Source organism: Canis lupus, chromosome 10 (genome assembly GCF_003254725.2).
Source record: "Canis lupus dingo isolate Sandy chromosome 10, ASM325472v2, whole genome shotgun sequence".
NCBI lineage: Eukaryota > Metazoa > Chordata > Mammalia > Carnivora > Canidae > Canis > Canis lupus.
Window position 1 is genome coordinate 5,922,458 of NC_064252.1, and position 14,724 is coordinate 5,937,181.

At 42.3% G+C, this 14,724-nt stretch overlaps 1 protein-coding gene and 1 long non-coding RNA gene across 4 annotated transcripts in view; one reads left to right on the forward strand and one right to left on the reverse strand.

Annotated features, from left to right (window-relative positions):
- Positions 1–6,757, reverse strand: part of LOC112677937 (uncharacterized) — a 73,920-nt gene extending 67,163 nt beyond the window's left edge. For both annotated transcript variants that reach the window (XR_007413347.1, XR_003147295.3), the window contains exon 1: positions 6,621–6,757. This is a non-coding gene — a long non-coding RNA (uncharacterized LOC112677937). The remainder of the gene's footprint in view (positions 1–6,620) is intronic.
- A 252-nt stretch (positions 6,758–7,009) lies between these two features.
- MON2 (MON2 homolog, regulator of endosome-to-Golgi trafficking) overlaps positions 7,010–14,724 on the forward strand; it is a 104,525-nt gene continuing 96,810 nt past the window's right edge. The window contains exon 1 of one of the 2 annotated variants that reach the window (XM_025476759.3): positions 7,010–7,406. In XM_025476759.3, coding sequence (XP_025332544.1) covers positions 7,296–7,406 — 111 coding nt within the window. In that variant the 5' untranslated portion in view covers positions 7,010–7,295. The remainder of the gene's footprint in view (positions 7,407–14,724) is intronic. The other variant, XM_025476761.3, reaches the window with a different exon arrangement.

Below are 14,724 nucleotides of genomic sequence, written 5' to 3' on the forward strand. Positions count from 1 at the left end.
TACTTCTGCAACATAGAAAAAGCCTGACAAATCTGTACACTGCTCCCTGCTCCCTTTGCTGCTTAAAACATTCTGTGAGCTATTGGAGGGGAGGACAACTTTCAGGGGTGACTATTGCTTCCGCTTTTTCATAGCAGAACTATTTCCACACCATTTGCACTCAGGTGTGCTCTGGTAGGTGACTGATGCAATGATTTAGAGAAGGTCCAGCTGAGGGAAGTTTCCTAGTAAATATGTTCTTAAAGCACTTACAACAAAGACAGAAGAGAAAATGTTTAAAAAATAATTTTGAAGGGGCTCCTGGCTGGCTCTGCTGGTAGGTCATGTGACGCTCAATCTTGGCATTGTTAAATTCATGCCCCACATTGGGTGTAGAGATTACTTAAAAATAAAAAACTCATCTTTAAAGAAAATTTGGAGTGTAACCACAAGAAGCATATAAACAAACAATATTATTATTACATCTAGGAGGAACACAGTGTTTAAAATAGTAAATTATGGGTTCTCCACTCATAATTTGCCTTTTGTAATCATTTCTTTATTCTGTAAAGAAAGCATATGTTCTTCAGTCAGTATGTAATTTAGACCAGCAAGCAAGTTATAATTTTTAATTCTGAAAATTAAAGTTTGAGGGATTCTTTGAGAATATGTTTTAAGAAATACATAGACAGCATGTACCAAGAGGCATTGGTACAAGCCTCCAGACTTGGTAAAATTCTTAGAAAAAGAAAACTGTCAAACTGAATTCATCTCAGGAAAAGTAATTTGGAGATAGAGAATTGACAATGACAAAGGAAAAGATGTAAGTAAGAAAGCATTTATAAATACATTTGCAATAAAATTTCATATTAACTCATGCAACTAACAGATCTCTGCTCTATTTTCAACATAGTTGTCCATGTTCCGCCCCTTATCCTGACCACAGAAACCAATCACCTTGGACCATAATCTTTGGAACCCAGGGTGTCTCCTGCTCCGTGGACAGTTGATCTCTATTCTTTTCAGTGACCTTTTCAGGTAGTCTGGCAAAAAGCTTAGCAAAATTGGGATCCCTGGAATTGGGATCCCTGGGTGGCGCAGCGGTTTAGCGCCTGCCTTTGGCCCAGGGCGCGATCCCGGAGATCCGGAATCGAATCCCACGTTGGGCTCCCGGTGCATGGAGCCTGCTTCTCCCTCTGCCTATGTCTCTGCCTCTCTCTCTCTCTCTCTCTCTCTCTCTGTGTGTGACTATCATAAATAAATTAAAAAAAACTTAAAAAAAAAAAGCTTAGCAAAATTGGAGTACGGTGTTTACACTCAGTTTGCCAAACTCCTTAGATTCTCTCTTTAGAAATTTGAATGTAATTCATAAAGAGGAAGTATGTAGGGTAGAAACACAGAAGTCAAATAGACACGGAAAGAAGGAAAAAGTAGCAGACACCAGGAAGAAGCTGATGCTATGAGATAGCAAGATGCTGGTGATGTCTGGAATCAGGAGTGAGGGAACTGGTTTGGTAGAATCAAGAGAAGTCTTAGCAGAGACATGAAGGAGATGTGTCTCAGGAATACTTGAGCAGATGAGGTGAGAAGGAAGCAACGCACACCTGCTGCTGAGATTAATCAAGCAGTCATGGGCGCCAAAGGGTTTTCTAGCTTCCAAACTCTATGAAAAGGAAGCCAAGCTTTTCCTGTATTTCTGTAGGGCTCGGCCCCGTGGCTTAAATTCCTTAGTCTCTTATTTTCACAAACCTTACTGCTTGAGGTCTCTGAATCTACGCAGTACACCATGTAAAGGAGTCTGGGCTTTAATCTGAAAACATTAGAAAACCATAAAAGGGCTTCATACTTCCATTTTAGAAAGAAGACTCTGGGACAAGCGTGGAAAATAGCTTAGAGGGATCCCTGGGTGGCGCAGCGGTTTGGCGCCTGCCTTTGGCCCAGGGCGCGATCCTGGAGACCCAGGATCGAATCCCACATCGGGCTCCCGGTGCATGGAGCCTGCTTCTCCCTCTGCCTGTGTCTCTGCCCCTCTCTCTCTCTGTAACTATCATAAATAAATAAAAATTAAAAAAAAAAATAGCTTAGAAATGGACTAGAGGTAGGGACTGTACACTGGAAACTGTTGTCCTAAACCAATGAGGGCCGCCTGGGTGCCTCAGTTGGCTAAGCGTCCCTCTCTTGGTTTTGGCTCCAGTTATAATCTTAGGATCATGAGATCGAGCCCTGCGTTGGGTGGGGTTCTGCACTCAGGGCAGAGTTGGCTTCAGATTCTTTCCCCCTTCCTCTTCTGTCCCTCTGCTGCCTCCCCCAGCTCCCTCTCTCTCTCTCAAAATAAATAAATAAATAATAAATAAATAAATAAATAAATAAATAAATAAATAATATTTAAGCTGGTGAGAGATGATGATTGCCAGAGAATGGAATGGAGAAAATGGATGAATTGAAAGTTACAAAGGGGGATGAACAAACAGAATTTGATTTAGCTTAAATGTGGTAGATGAGGAAGCAGTTAAGAATCAAGTTTGATTCTTTGTTTCCTGATCTGGAAAACCAGATGGGAACCAGATGGATAGTAGCAACCAATTTCTTTCACCGAGAAAGGCAATGTATGAAGAGGACCAACTCCTTTTTTGGGAGGAATGTAGGTGCCAATGAGACTTCCGGGTAAAGATGTCCAATAAGCAGTGGGGTATTCATGTCTAGATCTCACACAAGAACTCTGGAGTTAGATATTTGTGTAAAAGGGCTTGATATCATGATGTTCAGAGATATTCCAGTAGCAGTTTCTTGTTTTATTCCCGTAGCACTAAATTCAGGAATGTACTTGGACATTAGCATAGAGACGCTAAAAATAAAGGTTTTTTTCAAGTCTTGAATATCCTCTCTAAAGAGCACCTTAGCTATGATCTTGTGCATTACATAACTCTTGTTGATGATTGATGAGCTACCTACCTAGATGAGATGGTCTCTAGAGAATGCTGTGTATAGGACCAGTCTACCTTTACATATATAAGGTAGGCTCAGAAAGGGAAGTGAAGTTTCTAGAAGGTCTGACGTAATGTATTCCAGAAAGTCTCCATGTTTGGAAGGTTGAGAAACTCGCATTTTCATCTTTTAGCTGATATTGCAAACACATTCCTATTGCAGTATTTCTGTGAATCTGGACAATCTATTGCTATTTGTCAATATCGATGTCATACAGGGTGTTATCCACAGGTTGGTAATAACTGAAACCATCGGTGTGCATAATAGGATCACTCCAGGAAAATAAAAAGAAGAAAAGAGTGCAAAAAATATAATTCTGGGAAATATCAATCTCTAAGGAATAGGTGGAAAAGAGAAAAGCAGAGAGTAAGGGACTAATGGTGAAATCTGAAGGATTGAACAACTGGAAAGGTAAATTGAGTAATATCTGTATTTCATCATGAACTAAAACAGATAGTTCAGAATGACATTAGACAAGTTTTCTTATTACACAAGAATACTAGCCCATTATTTATTTAAAATAGATTTTCTAAAAGATTCATGACAAAGGCTCAGAAAAAGAACTGGGTTTCCTAGTTTTCAACTAGAATGTTAAAACTTATTGATAATTAAGTCTATTTAGAATTTAATAAAAGATAGTGGGAGTGATGATCACAGAAGAGCTACCTAATATATATATTAAAATATATTTGTACATAAAATATGAATATAAATATATAAAAAAATATATTTAAACATTGACTTACTGGGTGGCTCCATGGTGCAATGATACCACATTGGGCTTCTAAAACATTAACTTAATACTCCTTGTGTGCCAAGCATTGTGCTTTATCCGCACCATCTCATTTACGTAATAGAATTTCATAAGGAAGGCACTTGGATTTTCTTCTTTTAAAGATGTGGCAACTGGGGCACCTGGGTGGCTCAGCTGGTCAAGCATCGGACTCTTTTGATTTTAGCTCAGGTCATGATCTCAGGGCCCTGAGGTAGAGCCCGGTGTCAGGGGGAGTCTGCTTGCTACTCGCTCCCCTCTTTCTCTCTCTCTCTCTCTCTCTCTCTCTCTCTCAAATAAGTAAATAAATGTTAAAAAAAATAAAGATGTGGCAACTGAAGATTAAAAAGATTAATTTTCTAGAGTCACCTAGGTAGTAACTCACAGGGCTGATGTTCAGATTTAAAGCTTTTTGACTTCAGATCCTGAAGCTTACCTACTACCTAATCATGCTATGACAGGATTATTCAAGGTAATAAGAAATTAAACTTAGGAGGTATTTATTAATGTAATTTTCAAAGAAGACAGATTATGTAGCCACAGACCATTCCACACATACACCAATATTCATAGGTGCACCACAATTTTGAAAGTACTTCCTGAGAGATCTGGGTACAATAATATGCATGTGAATTATTTGTTTTTGCTACTAAAAGGGAAATGATTCTGTTTTTCGGGATGCTAACTCCGGTGTTTAGCTGATTTCTTAACTTATAGAATCAAAAATGATTTTTGCCCCAGGTAACTTAAGTTTTGCCATAAAGCCAGGTGTTGTTTCTGTGGCAGTACAATCTCTCTGGGCATATGTACATTGAAAACTACTTGTTTTTGTTTTTTAAAAAAAACTTACAGGGGATCCCTGGGTGGCTCAGCGGTTTAGCGCTGCATTCGGCCCAGGGCCTGATCCGAGACCCTGGATCGAGTCCCATGTCAAGTTCCCTGCCTGGAGCCTCCTTCTCCCTCTGCCTGTGTCTCTGCCTCTCTCTCTCTGTGTCTTTCATGAATAAATACATTAAAAATGTTATTTTAAAAACTTACAGAATAGTGGTTATAGGTAATTGCTACACCTTAAGAAAATTTTGGCTTTTCAAATCATTGTTATTTTTAATTAATGAATTCCAGTTGCATTCCCTCAATTATATGTAAAAGATATAAAGGACTCGAAGAAAGAGGATTTTGAGTTAATCGTGCCAAAATCACTAATAATAAAAAACTTAAATTTCCAGAGAAAAATTGGCCACATAGGGAAAGGCACTAGGAGGAAGCTTGGTGGTAGATTATGAGCCAATTATTAGAGGATCATTTTTTTTTAAAGGTGGTGGGTGAAAGGATAATTGGGCATTAAGGAGGGCACTTGATGGAATGAGCACTGGGTGTTTTTTAAGATTTTATTTATTTATTCATGAGAGACACAGAGAAAGAGTGAGAGAGTGTCACAGGCAGAGGGAGAAGTAGGTTCCCTGCAGGAGCCCAAAGTGGGACTTAATCTCTGCACCCTGGGGTCAGCCCCTGGGCCAAAGGCAGGAGCTAAACCACTGAGCCCCCCCAGGGATCCCAGCAGTGAGTGTTATATGCAAATGATGAATCATTAAATTCTCCCCCTGAAACTAATAATACAGTATATGCTAACTAAATTGAATTTAAATAACTAAAAAAGTATCATTTTTAAAATCTCCCTGAGACCTCAAGAATGTCTGCCACATATTCTATCTAAGCTTTCTTTCCCTTAATTTCACAGCTTTTAATTCTAAAACCTACACCATAGGAGCTGTCAAATTTCCCAAAGTTGTGTAGTAGGCACAAATGATGTTCTGAGAACTCATACATTATCTGCTACTTTCATCCATCCTGGCTTTAATCCTTCTTGTCGGATGGAAAAAAAAAATTATTTCGTTTACAAAGCACTTGTGGTGCAAGACCTTGTTTTACAGCCAAACCTTGTCGCCCACAGACGACAGTCCAGTGTCCCCCATGCTGCAGAGATGTCATCAGCTCAGTCGACTGCAGGGGTTCATTTTTCATCTCCGACCTGTACCCTGGTTCAGGCTCTCCCTCTCCCTTCTTCTGCTTGCACTCGGTAGCTGCGGGATGTCTTGGGCCAGAGACTGACGTGGACCTTCGGAGAAGCACATTTTTCTGTCTACTTTTGCCTCACGTATATGTGCTACTGAATGAAGGCTTTTGCATCGGTTTCTTATATGAGCATCAAACTGTTTTAGGGGGGACGCCTGGGTGGCTCAGCGACTGAGCATCTGCCTTCAGCTCAGGGCGTGACCCCGGGGTTCCGGGATCGCGTCCCACGTCGGGCTCCTTGCACGGAGCCTGCTTCTCCGTCTACCTGTGTCTCTGCCTCTCTCTGCGTCTCTCATGAATAAATAGATAAAATCTTAAAAAGCTGTTTTGGGTACTCATTCATTCAAATATTTACTGATGGCCTGCAACGTGCCAAGCAATGCACTAAGTGCTGGAGATATAGCAAGGGACAACAGAGGGGGAAAAAAAAAAAAGAAGAAAAGAAAAGAAAAAATCCCAACGCATCTAAAGCTCCTTTTAGCTGGGGACTTGCGGTGGGAGGCAGGCGCGGGGCAGAAAGGAGGGATTCTGACTGTGACTTTGGGCGGAGGGTCTGCAACAAAGGGTAGTTTTACCTCCCACCTTACGGACCGGGGAAATAGGTGAGTGCTCGGCGGGAAGCGCCCCCGTGTGCCCCGTTCGGCTCCGGAGCAGCTGCAGCGTAGACGCTGAGCAGGGAAGAAAGTCCCGGGAGGCAGGCCCGGCCTCGCGCTGCAGACCCGGGGAGGGCGCGACCCAGGGCGACGAATCCAGAGGAAGCAAGCTGTTTACACCGAGATGCACCTAGACACAAGCAGACGCTAAGACTTACGTGCGTGGCTCCGTTCACAGAACTGACACCTAAAAAAAAAAAAAAAGCAAATTTAGACGAGCCAAAGAGCGGCTCCAGCCAGCGCGGGGGAGAGCGGCGCCCCCGGCCCGGAGCGGGCAGGCCACGCCCCCGGCCGCCCCGGCCACGCCCCCGGCCACGCCCCCTGCGGCTCACCGCCCCCCGTTGGCCGCGGCGGGGGCGGTGGCCGCGGTGCCCGGAAGTGCGGCTGACGTGTCCCGGCCGCGCGCGGGATTGTGGGCGAGTCTGCTAATGGCGTCGGCGCGTCTGGAGGGCCCGGGGAGCCGGCGCTGAAGCTTCTGCGGGGCTGGTGGGCGACGCGCCGAGCGGCCGGACCCCGCGGCAGCGGGAGGCACCTGGCCGCCGGTGGGCTCGGCGGCGCCTAGCGGGGCGGGGCGGCGCGACCGCGGGGGGCGCCGCGGGGAGGAGCCGCGAGCGTTGCGAGGAGGCTGCGGGGGGCGCCCGGGCTCGCCGCGGGTTCGCCGCGGGTTCGCCGCCCAGGCCCGGCCGAGCCCTGCCGAGCCCCGCCGAGCCCCGCCGAGCCCCGCCGATCCCCGCCGGGCCCCGGAGGCGGGCTGCGGGAGGGCCGCCCCGAGGAGCTGACGGTGCTGCAGCTCGCTCGCGCCTCTCCGCGGTCGGCCCGTAGCTCTGTGGACCATGTCCGGCACCAGCAGCCCGGAGGCAGTGAAGAAGCTGCTGGAGAACATGCAGAGCGATTTGCGGGCCTTGTCCCTGGAGTGCAAGAAGAAATTCCCACCTGTCAAAGAGGTGAGCCGGGGCGACGCCGGGAGAGGGCCGGCGGGCGGGCGGGCCCCGGGATGCCGGCGCCCGGCTGGTCTCCGCTCGGCCGCCGCGTCCCGGGTCTGCGAGGCGCTGGCTGCTCTGCTCCGCGGCGCCTTTACTTACGCTCCGGTTGGAAGACGTCTGGGGCGCTCGGATTTTCCCGAACCCTGTGCTCCGCCCTTAGCAGCGAGCTCGGCGAAGTGAGGCGGCTCCCGTAACTCAGCCGGCCTCTCCTGGCCTTTTTCTTTCTTTTCTTTTCTTTCTTTTCTTTTTTCTTTTCTTTTCTTTTCTTTTCTTTTCTTTTCTTTTCTTTTCTTTTCCTTTCTTTCTTTCTTTCTTTTCTTTCCTTTTTTTTAATATTTATTTATTCATAGACACAGACAGAGAGAGGCAGAGACGCAGGCAGAGGGAGAAGCAGGCTCCATGCAGGGAGCCCGACGCGGGACTCGATCCCGGGACCCGGGGTCACGCCCTGGACTGAATCTCTGAGCCCCCCCGGGCCGCCCCTCCTGGCATTTTTCGAACTTGAAACTAGCCAACCCCGAGCTGAAAGACTTAGGTGGTGCTGTTGCCTCTAAAAACCATTCACCCGTCGCTGTCGTAAAAATCCCTGCGCTCCTGACGCGTGTAGGACGTGTCGCTCCCCGGGAAGTGGTTTTTCCCCCTTAGGCAGCTTGCACTCCGGGTCAGCACCGTGAAGTATTAGATGATGCAGTCGGCCGACTTTAGGGCGAATATTGGAGGCCCACGGTGATCGTGCTGTGCCGTCGGCGGTGCTGTAACGTGAAGCTGGGGTTTGAAGTTAGATTCAGTACACGTGAACCTCTTCGAGCTTCAGTTTTCTTTCATGTGTAAATAGAGTCAAAGGTTGGATTTATTAGATCATGATGGGAAAGTGTCAGAGCAAAAATCGTATTATAGAAGAGGCTTCCAGGGCAGCCTGGGTGGCTCAGCGGTTTAGCGCCTGCCTTTGACCCGGGGCGTGATCCTGGAGACCTGGGATTGGGCCCCGCATCGGGCTCCCTGCATGGAGCCTGCTTCTCCCTCTGCCTGTGTCTCTCATGAATAAATAAGTAAAAATCTTAGGTAAATAAATAGCCTTTAATAATATATATAAATTCTCCGAATTGGAAATTTTAATTTAATCACTCGACCTTTTTTCTTAAGGTGTCATTTTATTTCTCAGAAGCTTTTTAAAAAAGCCTCTCATTTTCCTTTCTTATATTTCAGTGATGTATTTGTAAAAGCATTCATTTTTATTCTTCTTTAAGGTAGTTTGGTATACCAGCAGTTTCATTTACTAATTTATGTTTCACCAAAAGTTCACTAAGGGATTTTGGATTTTTTTTTTTAAGATTTCATCCATTTACTCATGAGAGACACAGAGAGAGGCAGAGACACAGGCAGAGGGAGAAGCCGGCTCCATGCGGGGAGCCTGATATGGGACTTGATTTCGGGTCTCCAGGATCACACCCTGGGCCAAAGGCAGGCGCTAAACCGCTGAGCCCCCCCCCCCCCCCCGCCCCCCCCCCCCCCGGGCTGCTCGTTTTTATGCTAATTTAAATGTTTTGCCTTGTTAATTTATTAAGACTTTGTAATTAAAACTTATCCAATAAAGTTTGGATTTTAGGCTTCAGGGAACCTTAACTTTTCTGTACTGGTTTCATCAGTCTTCAACAAACTTCATCGAGTATTTCTTTAATAAGATAAGTAAATATTACCCAATAGTGAAGAACTGATGTGCCACTTTTGGAAAGAAGACTATCATAACATGTTTTATTTTAGGTCCTCAAAAACTTGTGGTATAGATTTTCATGATTTTCTCCATATCCCCTTATGTTGAAATGTTATAATAAGGAATTTTAAAGAATTAAGCAGCTTTAAAGAACTTTAGAGGCTGTTCTAATTGTAAGAGAAATGCTTGTTTATAAAGTCTCAAATCCACTTTGTAATTTTAGCAATAATTTATAGAACCGACTGTTCCCAGCTCTTATACTTTATATAGAGACTTGAATTTCTCTATATTACACATAAGAGCCTTTGTGGATTTGCTTGATAATTTAATTCATATTTATTAAATTATTTCTTTTGGAAAATGCATCAGAATTCCAAATAGGTAACTTACACAAAGTTCTAGAACTCAGTCCATCTAATCTAGAACTTTTGATAAAGCTCATTAGCTTTTTTACTTGAACATTGGCCAAATCACTTAGTGATTGCACCTATTGTTTGAGATAGTGGCAAAAATAATTCTTGGTGTGATTATCTGTGATACGTAATTTCCTACACAGTACCTACTCCGTAAGAATTTGTTGAATGTAAGTGCCGGTGGCACTTCTAATATGTTTAGGAGCCCACTTTAAGAATTGGAAAATAACCACCATTACTGTGTCAAGTTTAAAACGAGAATGCAGTAATTTAGTAAGACCGATTTTTTAGGAGGCACACTTGGCTTTCAAGAAATATTTTGATTAATTTTTTCCTGGTGAATTAATAGCAGTGCCAGATTTTGGCTTCTGTTCTCTGAGGAATTGGTACATTTTTAGTTTTATATATTTGGGGGATGGGGAGAGGATGGTGCTTGGTAGACCTTAAGGCAAAGCTTTTCTAAGTAAAAGAAGCTTTTCCTGTATACTGGTTTATATCTTCACAGTTACTACTTGAAAAATACTTATTCTGAACTACTAAGGGTACTCAAGAACTCAGTGCAATACAGTGGTAAATGCCTATATTGCTTTGGAAGGGAAGTTTCCTTCCCCAGTACCTTTTATTAATTAATTAATTAATTAATTTAAAGATTTTATTTATTTATTCATGAGAGAGGCAGAGACACAGGCAGAGGGAGAAGCAGGCTCCATGCAGCGAGCCCAATGTGGGACTCGATCCCGGGTCTCCAGGATCATGCCCTGGGCCCAAGGCAGGCACCAAACTGCCGAGCCACCCAGATGTCTCCCCGCCCCCCCCCCCCCAGTACCTTTTAAACTAGGTAGAAAGAAATGATACTTTCTGTATTTAGTCCCTAAGTTTCTAGTAATTTCTACTTTTTTGATCATGGTGGTTACAGAAGAAAAGAATATTGGTAAAGGATAGTGCCTTATTTATTGATATTTACTTCCTATCTTTGGATTTTCTACAGTTTTCTGCATCCTAATTGTTTTCATTTATAAATCTAGCCTTTGCATATTAAATCGTTTTAATAGTGGCTATAATTTCATTGTCATTTTAAAATAAAAGTAGTAATTCAATAATAACAACAATACATTCCTTCTCCTTGTTTTCCTGCTTATTTTTCTTAGTCCTCAAATGCAGATCTTAATGCTTCAGCAGTGTAACTTTTTTAGCACAAGTGTGCTAGCTAATTTGTCAGGGAATATTTGTATGAAACATTTTTTTTCTTTGCCTTAGAAATCATATCATATCTGTGTAATTGAAATTCAGTGCCTAAGAGGCAGTAATCTCTGAAGCTTTATGTTTATCTACTTAATGAATAAAACATTTTGGTCATTTTCTGTTTGCAGGCATTACTCTGGAAACAAATGAGGGGGATCTAACTGAGCTTGGAAGTATGGTCAGGGAGAATTTGTAATTCTTGAGTTGAGCTGAGTAGGATGAATAGAAGCTAGCCAACAGAAGAAGGGAAGGAGGTTGTTCCAGCCAGAGGAAATCGTGTATTTTTATATTCCATGTCAAATTTCATGTTGAAGGTAATTGGGAACCATTAAAGCTTTTTAAGTGGGGGAATAATATGATCAAGTTCATACGTAGTAACACTTTTTTTTTTTTTTTTTAAGATTTTGTTTATTTATTCATGATAGTCACAGAGAGAGAGAGAGAGGCAGAGACATAGGCAGAGGGAGAAGCAGGCTCCATGCACCGGGAGCCCGATGTGGGATTCGATCCCAGGTCTCCAGGATCGCGCCCTGGGCCAAAGGCAGGCGCCAAACCGCTGCGCCACCCAGGGATCCCGTAGTAACACTTTTATAACAGTATTGGTGGGAAGAATTAGAGGGGACTGAGACTGAGGCAAGGAGAGCAAATTTTAAAGATGGATGATGATTGCCTGCATGATGGTAGCAGTAGTGGAAGACAGGAGGTTGCTTGCATTGTGGTGGGCATGTGTGAAAGAGAGAGCATGATAAAAAGAGACTTAGAAGGTAAAATTACCAGAGCATAGTCACCTTTTATAAAGGTAGAGAGAGAACTCTGTGATGCCTCCCAGGTTCTGGCTTGGGAAACTGGATAGATCACTAAGAGAAGGAACCTAAGAGGAGGTGATGTTTTGGGGCAAAGTGAGTAGTCCTGAATATAGTAAGTTTAAGATTTATTTGTGACATTCAAGTGGAACTGACTATACATGTTTGAAAATGATGGTTTGATTCTTAAGGGGGAAGGTCTAGAATTTCAGATTTAGAAATATTGGTTTATACATGATAATAGAAACCAAAGGACTGGTAGACAATTCTGGAAGAGTATATAGAATGAGAATATCAGAGTCAAAGAAGGAACTTTGGGAAATAGCAGTAATAAAGAAAAAGAGGCAACTGGCCAACTAAGATTAAGGATATGGGAGAGAAAGGGAATACTTGCAGATCAAAGACCCTGAGAAAGCTGGAGTTTCAAGGGTGTAAGTGAATGAATTGGCTTTCAGTCTGAGAAGGAACATATTTTCTTCTGACAGAGGAAGAAAAAACATGAGTTTGAATGTGATCAATTTGAATGAGGAAGGGACATTGTGGAGAGATAGAAAGTTGTAGCCTCCATTGCTAAGATAGGGAACAAGCTTATTTTGCTAGGAGTAATTAGTGATGTAAGGGGTGAAAGATAGAAAGTTTGAGGGGAGCAGTGGATCACATTCGAGAAGTGGAGGAGAAGTTGACTTGGGACACTTTAGACTGTTGGCAAGAAAAGTGATTGAAATGATGATAGATCGTGAGATCTATGTTGCGTTCCTAAAGAAGGAAATCCAACAAAACTTTGATTGATTGGAAGAAGATGGAAGGGAGAAGGAACTAGCAGCATCAATTTAATTAAAGTGCAGTGGAGTTAAGGAGTGGGAGAGCTAGAAGGATAGAGATTGGGACAGTAAGAGAATGTTGAATTTTGGATTGCCAAAGTATGCTGCCCTAGAGGATGATAAGTCCAGGGAATGGGTAGTACAAGAGGAATAGAATGAAGATCATTTGAGTTGAGGTGGTCAGAATTAGGGTTTTGAACAGATTTTTTTTTCTCTCTTTTTTAATAAAGTGAAATCGGTAAGGATATAAATAATAAAAGAGTGCAAGTAGTCTTCCATGCTGTGTACTTTGTTTCCTTTTGTGTATTTGGGCTTGGTAAGAGTTGGATAGCAGGGATTTTTGTCTTAAAAAGCAAAAGTTCTCTCTCTCTCTCTTTTTTTTTTTTTTAATAATTTATTCAGGAGAGAGAGACACAGGCAGAGGGAGAAACAGGCTCCCTGTAGGAAGCCCGATGTGGGATTTGATCCCTGGACTCCAGGATCATGCACTGGGCTGAAGGCAGGTGCTAAACTGCTGAGCCACCTAAGCGTCTGGCAAAAGTTCTTACAGTAGAATTCCTCAGTTTCCAGTGTTTTGTTTTTTGTATTAGCTTGGTGAATGGGATACCATTTATTTACCATGACAGGATTCTTCCTTTAACCAGCTGTTTGGGGACTGAGGACCAAGTGAGTTGGTTCTTCTGGTAGAGAGAAGATCTCATTTTCAGAACCTTTTGACAGTGAAGAATGAGGACTAGATAATGTATGCATTCTTAATCAGGAGCTGTTTGGTATTTTATATACTGTATTTTATAATGTACTGTAGGTTTTTTTTTTTTTTCTGTTGATGTTGGTTGGACAGATTACTCATGACACAACCGATAGTGTGTTTTTTCTCTTATAAGCATAATAGAATTAGTTAATGTTTTATATACTGAAATGAATTTTCACAATTTATTCAAAAAAACTTGCTAACACTAGTCACATGTGACAACTATGGTAAGGAGTTCATAATCCTTTTGGTCAAGGCTTACTTTCCTATGTAATGCAGTTGTAGATAACTGTGTTAGGCAAATAGCCTGTGGCCTTTGTTTCTTTTCCTTTTTTTTTTTTTCTCTTGACTGCTCTTTCTATGACTTTATTCCAGAAAAGTTACATTAGGTTCCTAAGGTCTCATTAAGTTCATTTTCTTCTGATAAATAGTTTACATGTTAACTTCAAGAGTAATATAAGCAGAAATGTTTCACTAGGACTTCTAGGAAAATTTTACTAGAATATTGCAGTATTCAAAGAGCATTTTACAGTGAGAGTTCTTTAAAAAGTTTTTGGTTAGGGGCACATGGGTGGCTCAGTGATTGAGCTTCTGCCTTTGGCTTGGGTCATGATCCCGGAGTCCTGGGATCGAGTCTCACATTAGACTCCCTGCAAGGAACCTGCTTCTCCCTCTGCCTGTGTCTTGGCTTCTCTCTCTGTGTCTCTCATGAATAAATAAATAAAATCTTAAAAAAAAAAAAGCTTTTAGTTAGTGTTTTATACATTTCTGAAACTATCATAACCAATGAAGTTTGTTGTTAAAGTGTAAAATACTATTTTTTAAAAAGATTTTATTTACTTAGATTGAGAGGGAGAAGCGGACTCCCTGCAGAGCAGGGAGCCTGATGTGGGGCTTGATCCCAGGACCCTGAGATCATGACCTGAGCTGAAGGCAAATGCTTAACCGACAGAGCCACCCAGATACCCCAAGACATTATTTTTGACTAAGTTTTTGATCATTGTATTTTTACTTTTATAAAGAAAATGAATGAGAGCAAAGATCAGTGAAAACATATTGGTTATCTTAGCTCTGTGCTTTAGTGATACAGAAGAAGTAAAAGACATTGTTCTGGCTTATAAACCAGAAAGGAAGATGTACTTCAAAAATGGAATTATTTTCCTTTTTTCCTTGTATATAAATAGAGCATATTTTCAGTCATCTATAAAACGCTGGGTTTTGCTCTCACTGTTAAAATTTAAAAGGAATTTATTAGTGTCTTAAGTGTAAAGCATGGTGGGAAATACAAAAATGAAGGAGAGTCTGCCTTTATCTTTATGAAGTTAACTCAGGGTTGATAAACTATTGTCTTTCCTTTAGGCTAGGGACTTTGCATCCATTGACTCTATTAATACAAGATGCTATCTTAATTTTACAGATGAGGAAATTATTATTTTTTTCTTGGTTCAGTAACTTGCATAAGTTAGTAAAGCTAGAAAGTGAAAGAACTGGGTTGTGAATCCCTGTGCATCCATCTGCAGCTTCTCTCCATTATATCA